General features: G+C 39.7%; 1 protein-coding gene across 1 annotated transcript; it reads right to left on the reverse strand.

The window, feature by feature from the left end:
- Positions 1–5,903: 5,903 nt before the first annotated feature.
- Positions 5,904–16,255, reverse strand: LOC138013121 (uncharacterized). Its single transcript, XM_068860102.1, has 5 exons — positions 16,043–16,255; positions 12,137–12,238; positions 11,354–11,455; positions 8,820–8,921; positions 5,904–6,184 (listed from the first exon to the last, which is right to left on the reverse strand). Exons 1-5 carry the CDS (start codon positions 16,220–16,222, stop codon positions 6,143–6,145), a joined length of 528 nt encoding a protein of 175 aa, XP_068716203.1. The 5' UTR covers positions 16,223–16,255; the 3' UTR covers positions 5,904–6,142.
- Between the last annotated feature and the right edge of the window lie 4,151 nt (positions 16,256–20,406).

Genomic DNA, 20,406 nt, shown 5'->3' on the forward strand with positions numbered 1-20,406 from the left:
GAGAGATGGTGATGTGGTTGATCAGAAAATCGAAAGATAATCTCGCGATAAATTGAAGACGTCAAGTCAAAACTGGATGCGTTATCAAGAAAAGATCTTCTGACAGGGATGCAAATTTCCCTTTCGTAAACGGTCGTTGCCATTTCTGAGAACGGTCGTTGCCATTTGAAACGGTCGATGCCATTTATAACGGTCGACTACACACTTCACTTCAAAGAAAATTAAAAGAAACAAACTAAGAAAAGATATTAAAAAAAAATAAGACAAAAAAGGAAAAAAAAAACATTATAAAAGAAAAACTGGAGGAAAAAAAGAGTCCGAAAATTTCAAGACTCTAACTCGGGTTCTTAGCCCTCACCATAAACAGAACCTTAAACCGAACCCTAACTCATATGACCAGCGAGACAATTTTTTTAGTTTTTACACCTAATGAGTGTAATTCAGAGCTAAAAAAATGGCATCGACCGTTTCAAATGGCAACGACCGTTCTGAGAAATGGCAACGACCGTTTTCAAATGGCAACGACCGTTTACGAAAGGGAAATAGGCGACAGCGATAGATGCACTCGAAACAGGCGTTATAGGTATCTGTACAAATTAAGCAGCAGATACTGATGCAGCAACACGGTCAAGACAGAGAGCAGACGAGGAGCAGTTAAAACAAAAATACCTACGTTCTGGTTGTACTTGATGGGATTAGATCGGAAGTTCAAGTTTTCAAAAGAACTGATCTCCTCATCAACTTTCGTCTGCAGGAGGGCAGCAGAATTGCATAGCAAACTGACAGTCGGCAATGGCAAAGTGCTGGTGTCAATAAACGAAGGAATGCCCCCTGTGGTCGATGTTTACGATCTTAATGGAAGATATGAGATTGCCGTTGGAAACGGGATATTGCAGGATGCATGAGATATAATCGCTATCGGACCCGGTGGACATATCTTTGTGCTGGACTCCCGTCAAAAGCTCTGCATCATATTCAGCGAGGATGGTAGAAAGGAGCATCAGTTTAAAGTTTGCAGGGAGCTCGAGGAAAGTGAGCCTTGCAGACTGGCTCTTCATCCATCGGGTGAATTTATCTTTTTCGTTGTAGTTCACTGGTTTACATATAAACTCGCCTTGGAATTATATACTAATGATGACGTGTTTAATCGGAGAATCCTCCATTTGCAATCAGTAAATATGGTCGATTAGCTGTAACTCAACATAAGCACGGTGGCGCAAATGTGATTGTTCTCTAAATCGGGATTTAGGATTTTAATTCCAAAATTTTTCAAAGAACAAGTAAGTTTTGTTTTTCTTACCGTTTTAAGTACGGTGCTTAACCAGTTCAGGCTTTGTAATCAAAAAAGAATCGCCAACCCCTATTCAGAAATGTCCTGCCAGCAGGGCGTTTGAAACAATTTCGATCTATTCGGCAGTCCGGCAGGTTGATTAATTAAGTCAATTTTTACGACTTGTCACTGAACAAATACTGTGCCATGGTCTTCGTGAACAGCTTGGAAACAAAAATTTTGGTAGATTTTTTGAACTTTTCTTGAAGGAGCATGATTTTTGCCCTTTTTTCATGTCCAGAGCAAATAAAATCCTCATTTCGTGCCAAAATCCCCAGAGTGCTGCCTTAAGGGCATGGAATCATGCCCTTGTTAACGCTATTTCTTAACAATCATGGAAAAAGATAGACGTTTTCTTTAAAGATGGGCATTTCTATGAAAATCTCTGCTGTGGAAGCCATATTCTTTTACGATGGGCATCTTCCGAGATTCTTAATGCCTGTCTGACCCAAAAAGCTGATCACTCATTTCCTGCGCGCATTAGCTATGGAAAATGCTGGGAGGGAATGTTGAGTGTTTTTTCGTGCTCTGGTCGCTGCTTAAAATTCGTATATAAATAAAAAAATTGATCTTGGCCAATATTCTCTCAGCTCTCCCGTCGATTATTGCACACCGATAATATATCTTTAACATCGATCTCCATAAAAGGGACTCATAGTCTCATACAAGCTTTCTTCAATTTATTCGATTATCCTTTATGCATCAATCAATTCCAGCGGTGCCCATCCCCCCCCCCCCCCCCCCCCGAGGCAACCGCGGGGCATTTGCTCAAGTTGTCAGTGCCGGGGGTGGGGCATTCGCAATTTTATCGCGGCCTGGGGGCTGGGCATTAGCCTACCCCGGGGCGACCCCCGGGCATTTGACACACGTGTTTTCGAATTAACATGGAAGAGTTTATTGGAAAAGACGAGGCCTTCGTTTAAAACTGGCTTGTCGGTCACGGACTCGAAAAACTTGTGGATGTTTTTAAAGGTATGTTTTCTCAATTTCAGGTATTTCTTCATTTATACTTGTAAGCATATGAATATATAAAAGCGACAAGGTGAACTAATATCACAAAACAATCACTGACGTGAAGACTGTGTAAACACGACTACTTCGCATTTCGCATTCAAAACTAGGCTAGCAATTTTTAAATTCATGAAAGTGGAGTTAAAATACAGAAGTTTTGCGAATTCAAATGATGCGATCTTCAAGACAGATCTTGAGAGCGTAAAATGCAGTGAAAGATAATTTAAGATGTCTTGATTCTTGACAGACAAAGTAGCCTGCGAATACAGCGCCTATTGGAAGGCGACGACCCCGGGGGAGGGGCATTTGCCCTCTTTCTTCGTCCCCCCCGGGGGCATTTAGACAGCTTTTGTATCCCCACCCCGGGGAATTTGCCCATTTTTTCTAAAAACATGCTAATGCCCGGGGGTTAGCCCGGGAGGGGGGGGTGGGGTGGGGTATGGGCACTGCTGGAATTGACTGATGCATTATTTGAGGACAAGCTGTTTTGAATTCCAATATTGCTGCGTCTTAGACAACAATGGTTCTGAATAGTTTTATTTTTTTTACGAACGATTTTTTAAAATAATTTGTTATCAGTGTCGATTCATTGTAAACATGATTTCCTTGTTTTCAAATTTAATTTCCGAGTGAGTGGAGTACCCACTCAAAAATCACTTGATGTGCCTTGATGAACCTGTCACGTTATTCTGTAGTTGTTCTTGGATAAGAGTGAATAATTTTCACTCCATCTCCTTAAAAGTCAAGAAACATTGACGTTGTACACTTACATCTCCTCAGATTCACAAATCACTTTTACACCGACTTCAAAAAGCCTTCTGTTTTTGAAAAAAGAAAAGATTGAAGTGAAAAGAATTAATTCATTAATGTACATTTTGTTTGCGTGCTTTAAAACCAATATTAAACTTGTGACCTGTTCAGTGCTCTGTGATTAGTGCATTTATGTTAGCACGAGAAGTGAGCAAGCGCCGTAAGGTTCAAATAGCTTATTTTTGGCTACAAGAATCCTACGGCGCATGTTCTCGTAGATAGAGTTTCCCAGACCTTCGTGTCGATCTAAGGCTCTGGTGACGAGAATGCTGGAGTATTGCCTCATCGATAACACAGCGGTCAAACGTCTGCGCACGTGCAAGTGTTGGAGTGTTGGAGTGGCGAAAAGGTGGCCATTCTCGTTCCCGGAGCTGCGATCCTCTTGGCCAGCGCCACGGATCCAGAGCTCGGTAGGTACTTAGTGTTACTTTTTCTATTGTTTTATATTTCATTTGTTTAAACAAGGTATAAAACCTTCAGTAATTATACAATAACCCTAATCCTAACCCTGAAGGTTTTACCGTGTTTAGATTATTTTAAACAATAGATAACCACTAAATGACAAGAGACGCCACGCGTCTTCCGAGAGCTCTGGCTGGTTCTAGTCTGAAGTGTCAGCCGTGTCCTCGCCCAAACCCGAGAAAAAGTAAATAAATAAATAAATAAATAAATAAATAAATAAATAAATGTAAAGGAAAGAGTTTGCAAGAGCCTTGAAAAATTAAAGCGATTTAATCGTTCTTATGATTTACTTTTGATTAAACATGTGAATGTAATGTAAGCAAATAAGATCGACTTGATATCAAAGTGAGAAATAAATATATCCATATTAACTAGACTTGCCTCTTTTTTGATCAGTAGTTTCGTGACACTGTTCCTCTTTCCGTGGGCCCTCCGCATCCAGTAAGTGACCCTTTCTTCGTTATTTATATATTTGGTTATGTTTTTACTTGTACAACGGGCTAACATAAATAATCCGTGAAATGTCAAAGTTAAAAAGTATTCTACCTTCTGTTTGTTGGAGTCCTTTCTTTTCCGTGGAATGTACTTAATGTACTTAATGTGATCCATAAAGCCTTTGTCGGCCTCGAGTTTGCGTTTACAGCACCAGTTTGTCCCAGGTCTTTAATCTGGTAAGTTTTCTCCCACCTTTTGGAATACCTGCTAAAACCGTTCAGAGATAAGTATGAAGGCCACGAACTTAGCATTTCTGTGCCGCGAACAAATCCGTGATCCAGACGGAATCCCTCCCTCCAGCCCTTGCCAATGTTTTGCCAGCTCGTCTGAGCCATGCCGAATGACTGCAATTTTCTTTTTCTTTACGAATTTTTTCTTCATTTACACACCGCTTGTCGTCAACTTCCGCATGATTAATAATAACAAATAAAAATATACTACGCCGTCAGCTCGCAGCATGGCGCCGTTTTTGAAGACGTAAAATGTTTTTGGTAAAGCTCAAAACAAATTGATAAATAAACAGAAGACCAGTAATTTAATAAACTTTGTGTCTGGAAAGTCTTAAGTTTTCCTTTTACCTACTCTTTTTTTCCTGTTACAGGTTTCTATAAACGTTTCAATTTCGTTTCGCAAATTTTGGGTTACACCGGTTTCCAATGTTTCCCTTTAGAATTTTGCGCGGAAAATTGGCGCGCAGCTGGCGAAAAAGATTATCCATCTGGGTATGCGCAGACGTGTGACCGCTGTGTTCTCCTCGATGAGCTCTAAACTTGTGCCCGTGATATGGTTACGTGATACTCATCACATTGACATTCATGGAGGGGTGGACGGGCGTAAGGTCGTACCATGAGCAAAATCAAACGTTCTAGCATTGATGGGTTACCATATTTTCTTAACTACGGCTTTCCGCGCGCACGCAGCTGTTTACATGAAACCGGGGCATGATACTTGATGCCTGTTTTCGGGATGAAATGATATGTTTTGTCTAATAGATATGTGGCCGACCCAAGAGCATACAGGCTCGAAATTTCTAGACATGTCTGAGTTTTGTTGTCAATTACATGAAACCGGTACGAAGTCAGACCGGTACGAGAATTTCTCGTCTCCGTCCAGCAACGGAGACGAAGTCAGTCCGGTCTGAGTTCATTTTCAGACCGGTCTCATGTAAACGCATAAAGAGAAATATATAGAAGCCGATACGAACTCATAACTGTCTGATGGTCTCATGCAAATACCCTTTATCTCCACTGAGTCAACCCTTTCCCGAATAAATTTATTTTTAGGAACAGACTTTTCCCACGAAAAGTATCGTATTTCCCGTGACGCTGAGATAGCTCTGTTTTGATTGGCTTTTACAACAGTGTGCGTTCTGAATCTCCGAGAGGGGCATTCTATAGATAAATCTACTTGGGGAAGGGTTAACTTCTTGGCCAAGTGTGAGAGATTGAGGCTTCCCTTGATGTGCTTTTGATGGCCATTGATATTTTCGACGCGATTAGAATCCCTATGAAATCCGTTCGCCATCATATTGGACGAATTAATGGAAGTTCTGGGACCAGTGACAAGTCGACGGAGAATGGTCGTGGAGGATTAAAAAAAAATCTTCTCTTTCTTTTTGACATACCCTCGTGTGAAGCCCGACGCATCACGTTGGATGAACGAGGCTCTCATCAAAGACTGGCGAACTCTATTTGGGCTAAAGTGGTAATTGACATTAATTAAGTGGTAATTAATGTAGTTTTTAAAAGAGCGAGGTATAATAAAAGACCTCAATAAAGACAGAATTTGAAGATTTCCGTGGAAAAATATTTTTAATGCATCGTCTTTAAATTAAATACACTGATCAAAGGAAAATATATCCTATAGTATATGCCTCGAATTAACCATCATTCAGAAATTCAGCCAGAACAAAAAATGAGGGAAAAGACGAATTTGAGAAAATATAAGATCTAGATATCCTTTGTTCAAATCAGCAAGTACTCGATGCCTCTCAATTTAGTAAACATGTCTACCATCTATGTTACGCATCTGACGTCAATCATCTGTTTCGCTGAGACGAAGCCATTCTGGGTTTTCCTGAAAGAAAAATTGTAAAATGCTCTTATTTACCATGGTGGGGCAGGGGTCTTAATACATGCATGTTTACACGGCTGAACTGAAGACTTAAAGCCCTGGTCAAACGGACTCGCAAGTAGTCGCAAGTAGCCACAAGTTAAACTTGCGTAGAGACTTGCGTTGGGTCGCCAAACAGACTCGCAAGTTCCCTCGCAAGTACACGCAAGTTGTGAACTTGCGTCTACCTGCGAATCCGTTTTACCAAGGCTTAAAAATGATCGTGAAATTTGTCAACCAGGCTCTTAACTTAACTGATCAGATTAAATGATATTGGGATGATAATTTAACGGCAGTTCTGAAGGCACTGTTTAATAAAGTAACGAGCAGAAGTCTGAGTTTTATCGGATTTAAACCGTGAGGCGAAGCCGAGTGCTTAAGCTTATAGATCCGAAAATGCACGACCTGTAAGTCAATTGGACGGCTTCAAGAACGTTCCCCAAAAAGCGTAACCGTTTGGAGTGCGCGAAAAGGTTCAAGACGAAAACATCAGCATACAAGAAAAACAAGGTATTAGCCTTATTGGTATGCTTTATACAAATGATTCTAACGAGGAGGCTTTTATCAATTTTTAAAGCTCGTGCACGTAACGTTTAATCGGTGACCTGATAGGTTGCTTCACTCGTACATTATAAGGAGGTTTTGAATTATCATAACTACTTATAGCCAGTTACTGGCCAGTGTCAGATATGGACCACCGGCGTACCCTGAATCATGGATTGGACCACGTGAAGGAACGTTCAAAAAATTAATTCGAACGTTTTTTGGAACTTGAAACTGATCGTTTGTTGTTCAGGGTAAAAAGTCACGAAAAATTTCGTGGCGGAAATGCCGCCACAAGAATAAGTTTTACTTAGCAAATTTCACAAGCCGCCAACAATAGCTCTTACCAGAAGCGCATGAGTAGGAGCTTGCCTCTCCCATACAAGCCCTATGAGTCAACCTTTGCTCTTATCTTTCTATTTTTAGAACGCCACGAGTTCTTCGGCTCTGCACACACTGTTTAGAATGGCCAATCAGAATAAAGTTATTGTGAAACAAAGACAAAAATAGCAAAAACAAATTGTGCAAATTGATGTAAATTGTTGTAAATGTGTGTCTCCTGCTGGAGGATTAGTTCTAAAAATAGAAAGATACGCGCAAAGGTTGACTCAAGGATATAATGCATTGGGAGGCTCTTAGTCATGGGCTCCTGCTCTTACTAGAGAATCTTCATTTCACACGTAGATCAGATCATCACACTAGTGAATTGATTAGCTACTTATCTAATTTGTATAAAAGAAGGTATTGTTTTCTCTGAAAGTGTAGTATACAGTAGTTTAATGGTGTAGTATATAGTAGTAACAAATTGTATTTTTGAATCAACGAGACTGGAAATCCAACATCGTTCCAACGAGGTTATGCCTATGAATCATCCTCGGATGATCCGATGTACGTCCTTTTCCTGAATGTTAAACGCCGGGGAACCCCGTGGTTAACCAATAACTTCACTGATTGCTCTGTTGCCAGCAGGGTTGTCGTGATGGTGAATTTTGGTTAGCACACCCGACTATAGTAACCAAGGGGACACGGGTTCGGGTATGTGCTCTTCATGTATATACATTTAGTATAGTCTCTAACGCGTATCTCCACCCTCCACGGGTTTATTACGAACTTTCAAAATGGTGGGCCATATAGCTCAATTGGTCGAGCATTGCACTGGCATCTCAGAGGTCATGGACTCGAATCCCCTTTAAAAGTAAAGTAAAGTAGAGTAGTGCAAAGTAAAGTAGGCCTTTCAATCCTCTTTCGCTTTTGCTAAAGAGGCGTTCACAAATCCAAAGTTCAGTCAGCCTCAAAACGTCACGTGCAATGCCCCATAATTTGGACAAAAACAATAAGAATAATGCCAGCGCTAACCTGCTCAGAGCCGATATTACTTGACGTTTAGGTTTAAAGTGCCTAAAGTTACAATTTGTCTAATTTTCATAAGTCGAATATTCGCATGTGATCCAAGCATCGTCTCCGATGGAAGTTAAACTCGACTTTTAATTAGATTTTTAAATTCTAGTTTACGTTTTCGGCACTCCCTTTCCACAAGTTGAAAGCAACGGTAGAATTGAAGACCTGGCCCGGTTTTTTGAAAAGTTTAATTAAAAATGAAATTTGTTTTCTTGAAGTGATAAAGTCACGTTTCGTGGTCTGAACTGCCGCGAAGTTACAGTTCCTTGGAGCGAAGGATTGGGATGATTTTTATTGTGCGAAAACGGCGGCAAATTTGAACCTTTACAACAATTTGTTTAGAACTCGCGATTCGATAAAATTCCAAATATATTATCTTTTGCATACGTAAGCGCACAATCCAGTGTCGAATGACTAAGTTGTTTTCCAGTCAACCTCGTTCCCAGGCTCTCTCGCTCCAGAGCGCGGGAACAGGAGATGACCTGGGGAAAAAATTGTTCGCCAGGTTATCCACCCACTCCCGTGTTGTGGGTATTCCTACACTGCATTATGTCTCCGTAAGTACTATGAAAAACGCATGCTTATAAACGAAGTTTAATTCGCTCTTTAAGTGTGTCTCTAATCAGTTTACTTTCTAAACACGACAAATATCATTTACCATGTAAGCCGCACCAACGAGTTCCTTTTTCCTTCCAAATTCAGGAGGTGGGATATACTTATACTGTCGTGGTTCTTTATCATCAGCTTGGTGTAGTTCGTCCTAAAAGATATTCAATCAGTAAGTTGCGTATCTCATCCACCGTGTAATTTAATGTAATTTCAATAGGCCCAAAATATCAGGCGACTTAAGGCAACCTTACACAACTCTAAATTGCTTATTCTAATTAAAACACAGAATATCAACTGATCAAAAGTCTCCACATTTCGTTTCCAAAATGAGAAAAGAACTATGAAATTATTATTATTATTATTATTATTATTATTATTATTATTATTGTTATATAAACAGCAATGAAATACCAAGTGAGCTTTCACGCTAAAACACATCTGCACACATGAAAAGATCACTGTTGCTATGGTTACATATGAAAATCGCGCCTTTCGATGCCTATCGTGAAATGATTTAGTATTTCATTGGTGTTTATATAATAAATAGGATATTACATGGCCGCACGGAGATACAAAATTTCTCTTCTCGTGTTGAAAATATTTTTTCGAAACTCTAAGACATATTTCGTATCTCCGTACAGCCATGTAATATCGTTTATTTATTTCACAATTTTTAATTGCTGTATGACAGTGTCACATGTCTATGTGACACCAGTAAATGTTCTTCTCTTTCTTCAGATAGGCAGAACATTCCAATACAACGTAACGAGTACCGTATGCCAAGGTCTTTCTCAATGAAACTTCTTTTTCTTGGTCATTGTTGACACTTTATAGGCTCTTTCTCTATCCGTGATCATCAACAATCTTTTCTCCGCCATTTTGATTCTCTCAGCTAGTGTCCATGTCTCTGTGTGCAGACTCGCGTGAGCTTGAGTCAAGCCACGTGACCATAACATTCTCAGAATTGGTAGCCTTTCCTTCAGCGGTACATGCAAACCCATTCGCGATCAATCAGCACAATGCGATTTTCAAAGAAAAGTATTTTGAGCTTTTGTGGCACGGTTGACCTTTTTATTCCTGCATCAGATATGAATAATGTACACCCAGCACGTACATGTAACACTTGCGCTACACGTGCAGGTTCCTCGGAGTTGTGGAGTTTAGTGGATGTGCAGTGTTATCATACACATCGTGCATGCATTTGGTGACAAAATATGTGATCAAGATTTAGAATTTTGTGTGACGGAATAACTAATCCCTTCTGCTTGACTAAATCATGTATTCTTGAGAAGAGCGTCTTCATCTAGAACGCGACTAGCTATGTAACTCGAACAAAATTGCATGAAATGCTTAGAGTAAGACTTCTCAACCTTACAATAGACATTTTCTTTCTTTAGTTAAAGTTAATCCTACATCAGTATTACATCTAAGGTAAATAATTTCAATTCTTGCTTCTGAGCCTAAATTTGTTTGGTTATTTCATCCGTCATATTCGTTATTTAAAGTTGCAAAAATATTTTGAGGCATCATATTACTGCTCCTCACAAAGGTGAGGAATTAATAGCATAGGCCTAAACTGTTTTTATGGGTTTTCATGTTTAATACTTGTTTTTGTAACAAGTAAATGGCATAATATATTGCCAAAAATAAAATATGTGGAGACTGGACTCTTTCTTGTGGTGTCTCCATGTTGCAAGGCAAAGGTAAAAAAAGGCTTGTCGTAGATATTTAATGAGGACTTATTTGATTCCTGCAAACACTTACATGTATCTGTGCTGATTGTCGCCTTGTGTGTACTAGCCTCTCCCGATATGTGTTATGGCAGGAGTTCACCAGGCTCATCTACATCTTTCAAATGGGTATCAGGAGGCAACCCCCTGCCCCACCCATTATTCTTTTTTTATTTTAAATTAACCAAGAGGATTACATTAGGATGTCTCCCTTGATCTGCCACTACTTTATTGACTCATTCTCAAATGTTTTAGGCCAACTGTAAGATGTAATGTGTTTATGGAATTAAGGTGACTTAGGGCGACTAAAGGCGACCTAAGGCGAGCTATGGCGACTTAAGGTCCCTGAGTAGGCCTTTTAATCGTATCATGCAGTGTGTGAATTCCAAGCTCATGGACTGTATACCAGGACGTTTGCTTTATTCTTACAAGAACGTTCTTTCCCGGCAGCAGGGGAAGTTGATCTGAATCTTTGATGAAATAGCAGCCGGAAAACTGGCAGACGGAAAACAATATACTCCCCCTTAAGTTCGGCTTTCGAGTGGCCATTTCAACTTCGAAACTAATCGACAGAGCGCGCTTCTGAGTTCTGACTACATAGGGTAAAGCCCATACGTTTTCCTTCAGATGGCACTCACAATTGCGATTGGTTCGTTTGCTTGCCTGCGTCCGGTCTTATTGGCTCAGCTTGGCAACAGAGCTACATAAATTAATGCAGTTCAAAATTGCTCCGGCCATTTTAGAAAAGTGGTAGAAGCTTGCATTTCTGATTGTTCATGTAGGGCATACCTTTGCTTTTTCAGTGTGTCTGTAATCAATTTACTTTCTAAACACGACAAATATCATTTATTACCATGAAATCCGCACCATCAAGTTCCTTCTTCCTTCCAAATTCAGGAGGTGGGATATACTTATACTGTCGTGGTTCTTTATCATCAGCTTGGTGTAGTTCGTCCTAAAAGATACTCAATCAGTAAGTTGCGTATCTCTCATTTCGCCTCAGTGACAGGCCGCGAGAACATTTAATTGAATAAATTTATCACGGATACTGAACAGACGCAATTCGAGGCCTAAAAGCCCGCTTTGCTCGTGTACCTATTCCAGTGAAGAAAATGTAATTTTTAGTCGTATTATGCAGTGTCAGAATTCGTAGTTCATGGCCTGTATACCAGGAGGTTTGCTGTATTCTTACAAAAAAAATTATTTCCCGGAAGCAGGGGAAGTTGATCTGAATCTTTTATGAAATAGCTGCCCTAAAACTGGCGGAGAGAAAGCAAAATACTCCTCCTTAAGTTCGGCTTTCGAGTGGCCATTTCAACTTCGGAACTAATCGATAGAGTGCGCTTCTGAGTTCTGACTGCACAGGCGAAAGCCCATACGTTTTCCTTCAGACGGCACTCACAATTGCGATTGGTTCGTTTGCTTGCCTGCGTCCGTTCTTATTGGCTCAGATTGGCAACAGAACTGCATAAATTAATGCAGTTTAAAATTGCTCCAGTATTAAGAAAACTCTGGCTATTTAAAAAAAAGTGGGAGAAGTTTGCATTTTCTGATTGTTCGTGTAGGGCATACCTTCACTCTTTAAGTGTGTCTGTAATCAGTTTACTTTCTAAACACGACAAATATCATTTATTACCATGAAATCCGCACCATCAAGTTCCTTCTTCCTTCCAAATTCAGGAGGTGGGATATACTTATACTGTCGTGGTTCTTTATCATCAGCTTTGTGTAGTTCGTCCTAAAAGATACTCAATCAGTAAGTTGCGTATCTCTCATTTCGTCTCAGTGACAGGCCGCGAGAACATTAAATCACTGATACTGAACAGCCGCACTTCGCGGTCTAAAAGACCGCTTTGCTCGTGTACCTATTCCACAGTGAAGAAAATGTAATTTTTAATCGTATTATGCAGTGTCAGAATTCGTAGCACATGGCCTGTATACCAGGACGTTTGCTGTATTCTTACAAGAACGTTCTTTCCCGACAGCAGGGCAAGTTGATACGAATCTTTGATGAACTAGACGCTCCGTGAGCAGCTACTTTATTATTCATCAGCGTCACAATTTTTTGCCCATTTTGGGGAAAATTTTGTTGAAACTCAAGCACGCTTCCAACAGACCTGTTTATTTTCGTGACTTATGCGCTGCTTACAGTTCACTATCACAAAACTCCTCCTCGTATCACATTTCAACACACGTATGCAAATTTGCTAAGCTCGAAAATTACACAACGTGATAAATGTACAAAAAGGGGAAATTTCACAGAAATCTTTTCCAACGAAACATTTATTGAAACAAACAACACATTTGCTATAAGAGGCAAAAAGCCCTTCCTATTTCAATTGCGTGCGTGCGGACGAGACACACAATCGGTGTCACAAAGCATATTATGCAATTAAAAAAAATTCTGACAGTTCACATCAAACCCTTTTCGAAAGAACCTTGACCGTAAATAATAAAGCACAAAAGAGACAACAAGCTTTCATTCAAATAACTTTTCATTGTTGCATTTCCATTTTTTTTACCTTTGCAGAGTTGAGTCACAAAATGAATGTAACTTGCCAGACAACTTAGATGCAACTTTAGTAAACATAGTGATGCATTCAAGGAGTTCGATTCCTTCAATGTTTGTCAAATCCATAAAAGAATTGCTATTTGACTTTAGTGTTGTATATAACACCAAGGTAGTAAAATATTAGAAACAAAGCTTACTTGATATCCAACGGCGAAAAATAAACTGTTGTCGAACACCATTACTCGTCGCTTTAAAGTGGTACTATGACGAAAATTTTAGATTTTTTTCCTGGTTTTTTTTTAACTGAACTACAACGTTTATGACCAAAAAATGATAAATTTGAAATTTTGGATCAGGATACACTATTCTTGTGAAGAAATAGACCGTGTAAACTCGTCAAAAACCTGTCCGCCATTACTCAAATCGCCAACTGGTAGGTCTGCTATTATTTGTATCAGCGGTCTTCTTGTGACGTCATCCAATCAAGACAACACAGCAACGCCATAACAACGCCATATAAAACCTTCAATATGGCGATGAATTTGTCTCCTTCGAATTCTCCTTCTTCTTCGTCGGAAAGCGAGCTAGACAACGACTTTGAATCAGAAGAACACACAGTACAGCAAGCTGTTGGTTTTCTTCGTTACGACGAAGAACTGCAGCCTCTGGCTACGGAGGAAGAGGACGACGAGTACGATGCAACAATAAAGCAACAACAAGAACTAGAAAGACAATTTTAACAACAATTTTACAGCAATTACGAGTTTCCTTTAAGGAACTGATAGAACTAAAAACCAAACTACAGGATGCGCTGCACGTGAAGGACCGCATAAAACATGAACCGCTACAAACGGGCCTAGCATACAGGATTTCAAAGCGTCACGCTTTAGTTTTGAAGCAGAGAAAAAACGTAAACCAAATTATAAATGATAGTTTACTTAGCCAATAATAAGTCTTATAAAGTACCGAAAGATGATGCTTGGAAACTATGCACAGGTAAATACCCGCGAAATAACATATGGGAAACCCTCACCACTCGTCGACGGTCACGGCTTGAAGTAGACAGCTCTCTAGGGCCGATTTACACGGTACGATTTTTGTCGCATGCGACAAGCTTACAACAGGCCTACGACATGACTTACGATTGTCGCAGCGTTTTTAAACGCGTTTTAAAATGCTACGACATTTTTTCTGACGTACACAACTATCGTAAATCATGTCGTGGGCATGTCGTAAGTCACATGGGACAAAAATCGTACCGTGTAAATCGGCCCTCATCCCTCTTCCTCCATATTGTCGGAACTGAAGATGGCTTGAGGCGTTTCATCGCACCTCCGACATAAATCGTTCCAGCGAAACAATCCTCCGTGAAGTGTTCCGAGCAAATGTCAAAACGGCCTGGAGGATTGAAGTTTGCCCGGTGAGCGGAGACAAATCTCTTCCATTGAACTCTTGTAAAACTTGGGTTAACAGGGGAATTGTGTAGCGAAATTCCCGCTTTAGGGTCGGAAGGATTGCTGCAACCCTGCACAACGCATAATCTTTTCCAAGGCAAGGGTAGACAAAAACACACCACGAAGGATAAAACATGATTACAGACCCTCGCACTCCTCCTCGGCTTACTAAAGTAGCCACGTTTGTTTTGATGTCTTGATTGGATGACGTCACATCCTTCTCGACCCAAGTCTCTCTTTTGAACTCGGCCATTTTTGAATCAAGTAATGGCGGGCAATCATATCGAGAATTCGTAGTTCAAAAAGTCGGACTTCTCGTCGGAGTCATGGCTTAAAATTTGGCGTGGTAGGTACTTATAATACATACTTTCGAAATATAAAAAGAAAATGTAAGGTAACTTTTTGATCATAGTACCACTTTAAAGGTTTTTGATATATTTTTTAACCGCCTGTGTTGTTTTTCTAATTGACCTTCCATTTTTGTGCTCCATAAGGGTATATTTTGTTTAAAGATGCACGAAAACGCCATTCGCGTTACCAATGACTTTCCACGCCATTCCAGGTTAATAATTAAATGTCCTCCCGAATGCACCGTAGAAATCTACGCATTACCCCACCCCCCTCAGACCTAACAAAATACGCACAGAAGAATCTATGCACAAATAGATCACTTAGCAGGGGAATGACAGGCAAGACTTTTCATGGCCCGGAGAAAAAAATACGGAGAAATGAAACGCAGATTCCGACTGGGTTTGGCAACCCAGTAAATAGCAGCCCGAAAACTGGCGGAGAGAAAACAATATACTCCTCCTTAAGTTGGGCTTTCGAGTGGCCATTTCAACTCCGGAACTAATCGATAGAGCGCGCTTCTGAGTTCTTACTGCGTAAGCTAAAGCCCATACGTTTTCGTACAAATGGCACTCACAATTGCGATTGGTTCGCTTGCTTGCCTGCATCCGTTCTTATTGGCTCAGATTGGCAAACAGAATTGCATAAATTAATGCAGTTCAAATTTACTCCAGTATTGAGAAAACTCCGGCCATTTAAAAAAAAAAGTGGGAGAAGTTTGCTTTTCTGATCATTCTTGTAGGGCATACCTCGTTGAATTCAAGTCATGCTTTGCCAAAGGATTTCTCCCACTCGAAATGTAACCTTTACCACCCTGGTAACAGCAATAAAGGGGAAAAGAAGAGAAAAAGATTTTTTTCCTTTAGGAATGACTGACTAACCACCTGCCTCTCTTTTCTGCAATAAAAACTTCTTCGCTCACAAACGTACGCTACAAACTTTAACAAGATGAGGAATAAGTGTAGGGTAAAACTGCAAAAGAATTTGAATTTTTATTTAAAGGCACTTAGCTAGTCTAGTCCTATAGTCAAATACCATTGACCAAAGGAATTAAGTTCTTCAAGTCTACAAATAAAACAACCAATGTGAGATTACATGATAAGAGAAAACGGTTTGCTCTTTCTTCAAGATTTTGAACAAATTTTGAGGTTAATTAAAGCATTTTTGCTGTGCTACTATTTACAGCGCTAATACTTCACGAAAAGAAGAATTTTATGTCAATATTTACCGTAAATTCGTCGTTCAATTCCCTCCCGCTATATTCTATCGGCGAAATGTGAGTAGATTTTGCTTCGATGCAATAAGAAAGAACAACAACGGTGAAGCCGAGCGCCAGAATCATAACCAAGCCTTGAAGCTTCATGTTTGGCGGAATTAGATATGAGTGAAGATGATTTTCGCTTGGCATTATGACTCTCTCAGACCTTAATTTATAGCAAACTCTGGCCTCAATAAGTCAAGTAAACAAAGGCCCACACACCTGCTTCGTCTGTCTTTCACAAATGGGTTGATATTAACGATATTTCCTGTACAAATCAATTTTGTTTTGAATTGGATCGTCTTCGCACAAGCTGAATTGTTATCTGTTGTGAAAGGACGCCCGCTCTAGAGGCGATTTCAAATTTAATTTCCCCCTTAGCGTTCGCCTTTCCGCCCGCAAGCTTTCGTTTAAAATGAAATGAAAGGGACACTGCATCAATTATCTCGGCTACTTTGAAATTTGTTTAAATATCGTGAGTCATTTATTACTAGGATATTTAAACAACAAAACTAAATGCTTTAATACTCTTCTTTGAGGGGCGCTCTGAATACAATTTACATCTATTGATCATCTCGTTTACAACCAAATTAACACGCAATCAAAGATTAAATTCCACTTATCTTATTTCTCTCTTAATTTCTGGTTGTAAGAACTAATAAGACGCGAAAGACGCGAAATTAAAATTCACTTCCTGGTTAAAAAAAGAGAGAAATTCCGCGGGAGGAAAGAAATATAGGATCGCGGTAAAGAATTCTCTGAGTTACTGACCGTTTACTGTTTGTACGCTTTTTTCATTCAAAGCGAGACGCAATGATATCAACAGAAAAAAAAAAAAAAAAGTGACCGTTGTTCAGTCAACGCGGAGTTTCGGTTTCTTCTCACACTCAAACTGTGTTATTCAGGAGATTACCCCGTACTAGAATCTTTGGCAGAATTCGTTATTCTTGTAATACATAAACTCTTAATGAGCGAGGCAAAGTATTGCTGACGACAGAGGACCAAAAAAGGGTCTTGACACAACTGCAAGCCAGCGAGCCCGGCATAGGAGTGGTGCGAGTCTCACATTTAAGTCTAAGCATCCATTTAAAATAGCACTGATAAACAGTTTTTAAGTCTAAGCACTCATTTTTAGACGGTTAGCTTTCAATAACTGTGTGGCTCGCCTGTTGACTCGCAAGTTGACTAGCATAGCTCGCATGACTCGCAGCCATGGCTCCCGATAAGAAGAGGCAAACTGTAGACATTCTTTCCACAATATCACAGGTTAGTTAATATGGAATAACACAATGGCCCCTTCAACATGCCATTGTGGCACGTTGACGTTTTGGATGATTTTATCTAAAAATAACCCAATGATCATATTGTTAAAATCCCATTTTTGGGTCCGTTTTAGCCCCTGAAAAGAACTCTGCCGTTCCAGAGTGTTTTCCACTAAAGAAAAACAAGTAAACGCTTTTTTTGGCAGAGAACTGAGCTTGGTCCGGCAGTAGGTGACATTTTATCTGTAGGAAGTTATATAGTTGTTTTTTTTTTTGTTCCACAGTAGGTTTCTTTGAAGTTTTTATTGAAGAAAAGAGAGACAGGTGGTTAGTTAGTCAGGTGTGGACATCGAAATCGAAACGTCAGCTTTGTCTATACACCTCATCTTGTTAAATTTTGTAGCGTACGTTTGTGAGCGAAGAAGTTTTTATAGCAGAAAAGAGAGACAGGTGGTTAGTCAGTGTGGATATCGAAATCGAAACGTCAGCTTTGTCTATACACCTCGTCCTGTTAAAGTTTGTGGCGTACGTTTGTGAGCGAAAGTGAATAAAAAAGAAACAGAACTAATGACTTCAACTTAACTTTGATCAGTCAGTGTGAAAAAAAATCTACATTTAAAGCTATTTTTATTTTCTGAGGTCCATCGATCGGACAATTAAGCTCAAAAGCAAAATAGTGGAATGAGACATTCGATGTATTGAATGGTGGGCGGGGCTTGACGACCTGCGAGCAAGCGAGCCACGCGAGTCATGCATTAAAGTATATGAGCCCATTCAAATAGCGCTGATAAACAAGGGTTTTTTTTAAGCCATGCAACTGAAAAACAGTTAGGATCTACATCTCAACGGAACTGTCGCACGCTATTCGTTCTTATTTCAGTTAAGAAATCATGTTTCCGTCAGCGAATATCAAAAAAACAATGCTAGTTCTCAAATAATTTTTTTTGTCGCCTATATCTAACGATGGGGAGGATGGAAAGCTGTGTGAAACAAAGAAGGGAAATAATTTTCTTATTCAAAAACAATAGTCCATCCCGTTTATAATTCAGTTTACCTATTTTTCTTGGTTTCTAAGGAATGTTATGCAGTCAGTCATTTGACCGAAAAATGGTAAAATTGCCGCAGCATCCGCTTCCCTTTCAAACGTGTGTGGAAGTGGTGGTTGAGAATGAAGCGTTCACTTGAGGAATTAACCTCAGTTAACGAGGAAAATTGATCGCCGTAACAAAAGAAAGTGGGAAAATTAAAAATCTGTCAAGTGTTAATGAGACTTAAGTTAAAGTACATAATGGAATCGTGTATTTGGAGAAGCTGAATTCATAATATAGCAACAGGAAGCAAACGCACGGGAGCTAACGCAAGATAAAAGTAGATGGAGCTTGTGGCGGATTAAAAACAGTATAACGCTGCGTGTCTGGCACGAGAAAGTCAGTTTCGAGGTTACAGTCGCGTTGTTTGCCGGCAATCATTTGGTTTATCCGAAAGAAATACCGTTTCCATGTCAAAAGATTCGTCAAATGAAAGATACGGTACAACACACCAAAATTAACGGCTTCATGTTCACACAATTTTTCTTCCAAAACTCCATTTCAATTCTAAAGTGCTTCAAGTTGTTAATTCTAAAACAAATGTTTTGAATCTAATTCACACCGTTCTACAGTTCTGTGAGCAGTTGCTCACAAGCCGGATATAGAGCTATACGGATGATAGATCATTATCCCGCACTAGATAAAGTCTATCAAAACCATTAGGTCACTGATGATCCAGTTGATAGCGACTCCCCCATTAGATTTACGCTATGCGCGCACTTTCTCCGGAGCCCGTTTTAAACCACAAATTTGCTCTCTTCTTTTCCTTTTTCGAAATTTTTAGTATGTAAATATTCACTGCTTCGGTAAATGGCCGTTGGCATAACTTGGATTGAAAGTGGAGCAAAAGCTTCATCTTCATATCAAAGTTCATAGTCGACGTTTCTCGGATCAATTCGTAATCTCTGAAGGCCGGTGACATGTTTGAGTTCTGTCAACGAATTTTGAAGTGTGTATATCACGCTATGTTAAATCCTGAAAGAGGATTGTGTTCCCTTTAACAATTTGTCTTAAGGAGGCTCGATAGGGTTTTCCGCGGCTAACAGTGCCCATCCATTACAACACTGGTGTCCCTATCAGAAGAGCGATATTTTGTCGTCTGTATAAACCTATTAGCGTACAATTGGGTGTCTGCAATATCCCAACGGTTGCCATGGCAACGGTGCAGTGCTGCAAAAAGACACTTTGAAACTCAGTTTTTCATAAATAACTTAAAAATCGATTCGGTGACCTTTTTTTTTTTTAACAATTTTTGAAAACCCCTTAAAATGCTCTAGCCTAACACGTGGCATGAGAAAAAAACTATCTAGTAGAACTTGATTTATTTATAAAAGAGCTGTTTTGAGTCGAAAAAAAAAAATGCCACTAGATAGTTTTTTTTTTTAATTTTCTTAACGAATTCGAAATAACGAATGTTGCTTTCATGCAGAAAATCAGGGTAGGCCACCGAGCTAACTTTCGAAATATTAAATCACCAAATTAAACAAGCTTTATTTGCCTGCAACAAATTACGGTCGTTTCGCCTACTGTCTGTTCGCCTACGTCTAGAGTCGATTCGCCTATGTCCAATATGTCAGTTCGCCTACGTCTTAAATTCCGTACTATGACTATCATTTTGTAAAACAGTTGACCACCTTGAAACAACATAGAAATGAAAATAAATAAAAACGAAAGATTTGACTAACGGTAACCGGTCGTGTGGATAAACCATTCGTGCCACTCGTGTCGGCGAAATCTCAACCGCTACACTCCGCAAATTTAACAGACTAAGGCACTGGTTCGGGCGCAAAGTCTATTAATCACACATTGCCCCTTCCTTTGCTTTGGACCGGAATGCTTCGAAAAAGATTGATAATAAGTAAGTTCTATTTGTATTTTCTTTCCTTCCCTCCGCCATTTTGTTCGGATCATTCTCCCGCGGGTTTGTGAACTCGCCCCAGGCTTCACGATCTCTCTGTTCCGAAGAAAACTGCTGAAGGAACTT

This window comes from Montipora foliosa, chromosome 8, assembly GCF_036669935.1.
Source record: "Montipora foliosa isolate CH-2021 chromosome 8, ASM3666993v2, whole genome shotgun sequence".
Lineage (NCBI taxonomy): Eukaryota > Metazoa > Cnidaria > Anthozoa > Scleractinia > Acroporidae > Montipora > Montipora foliosa.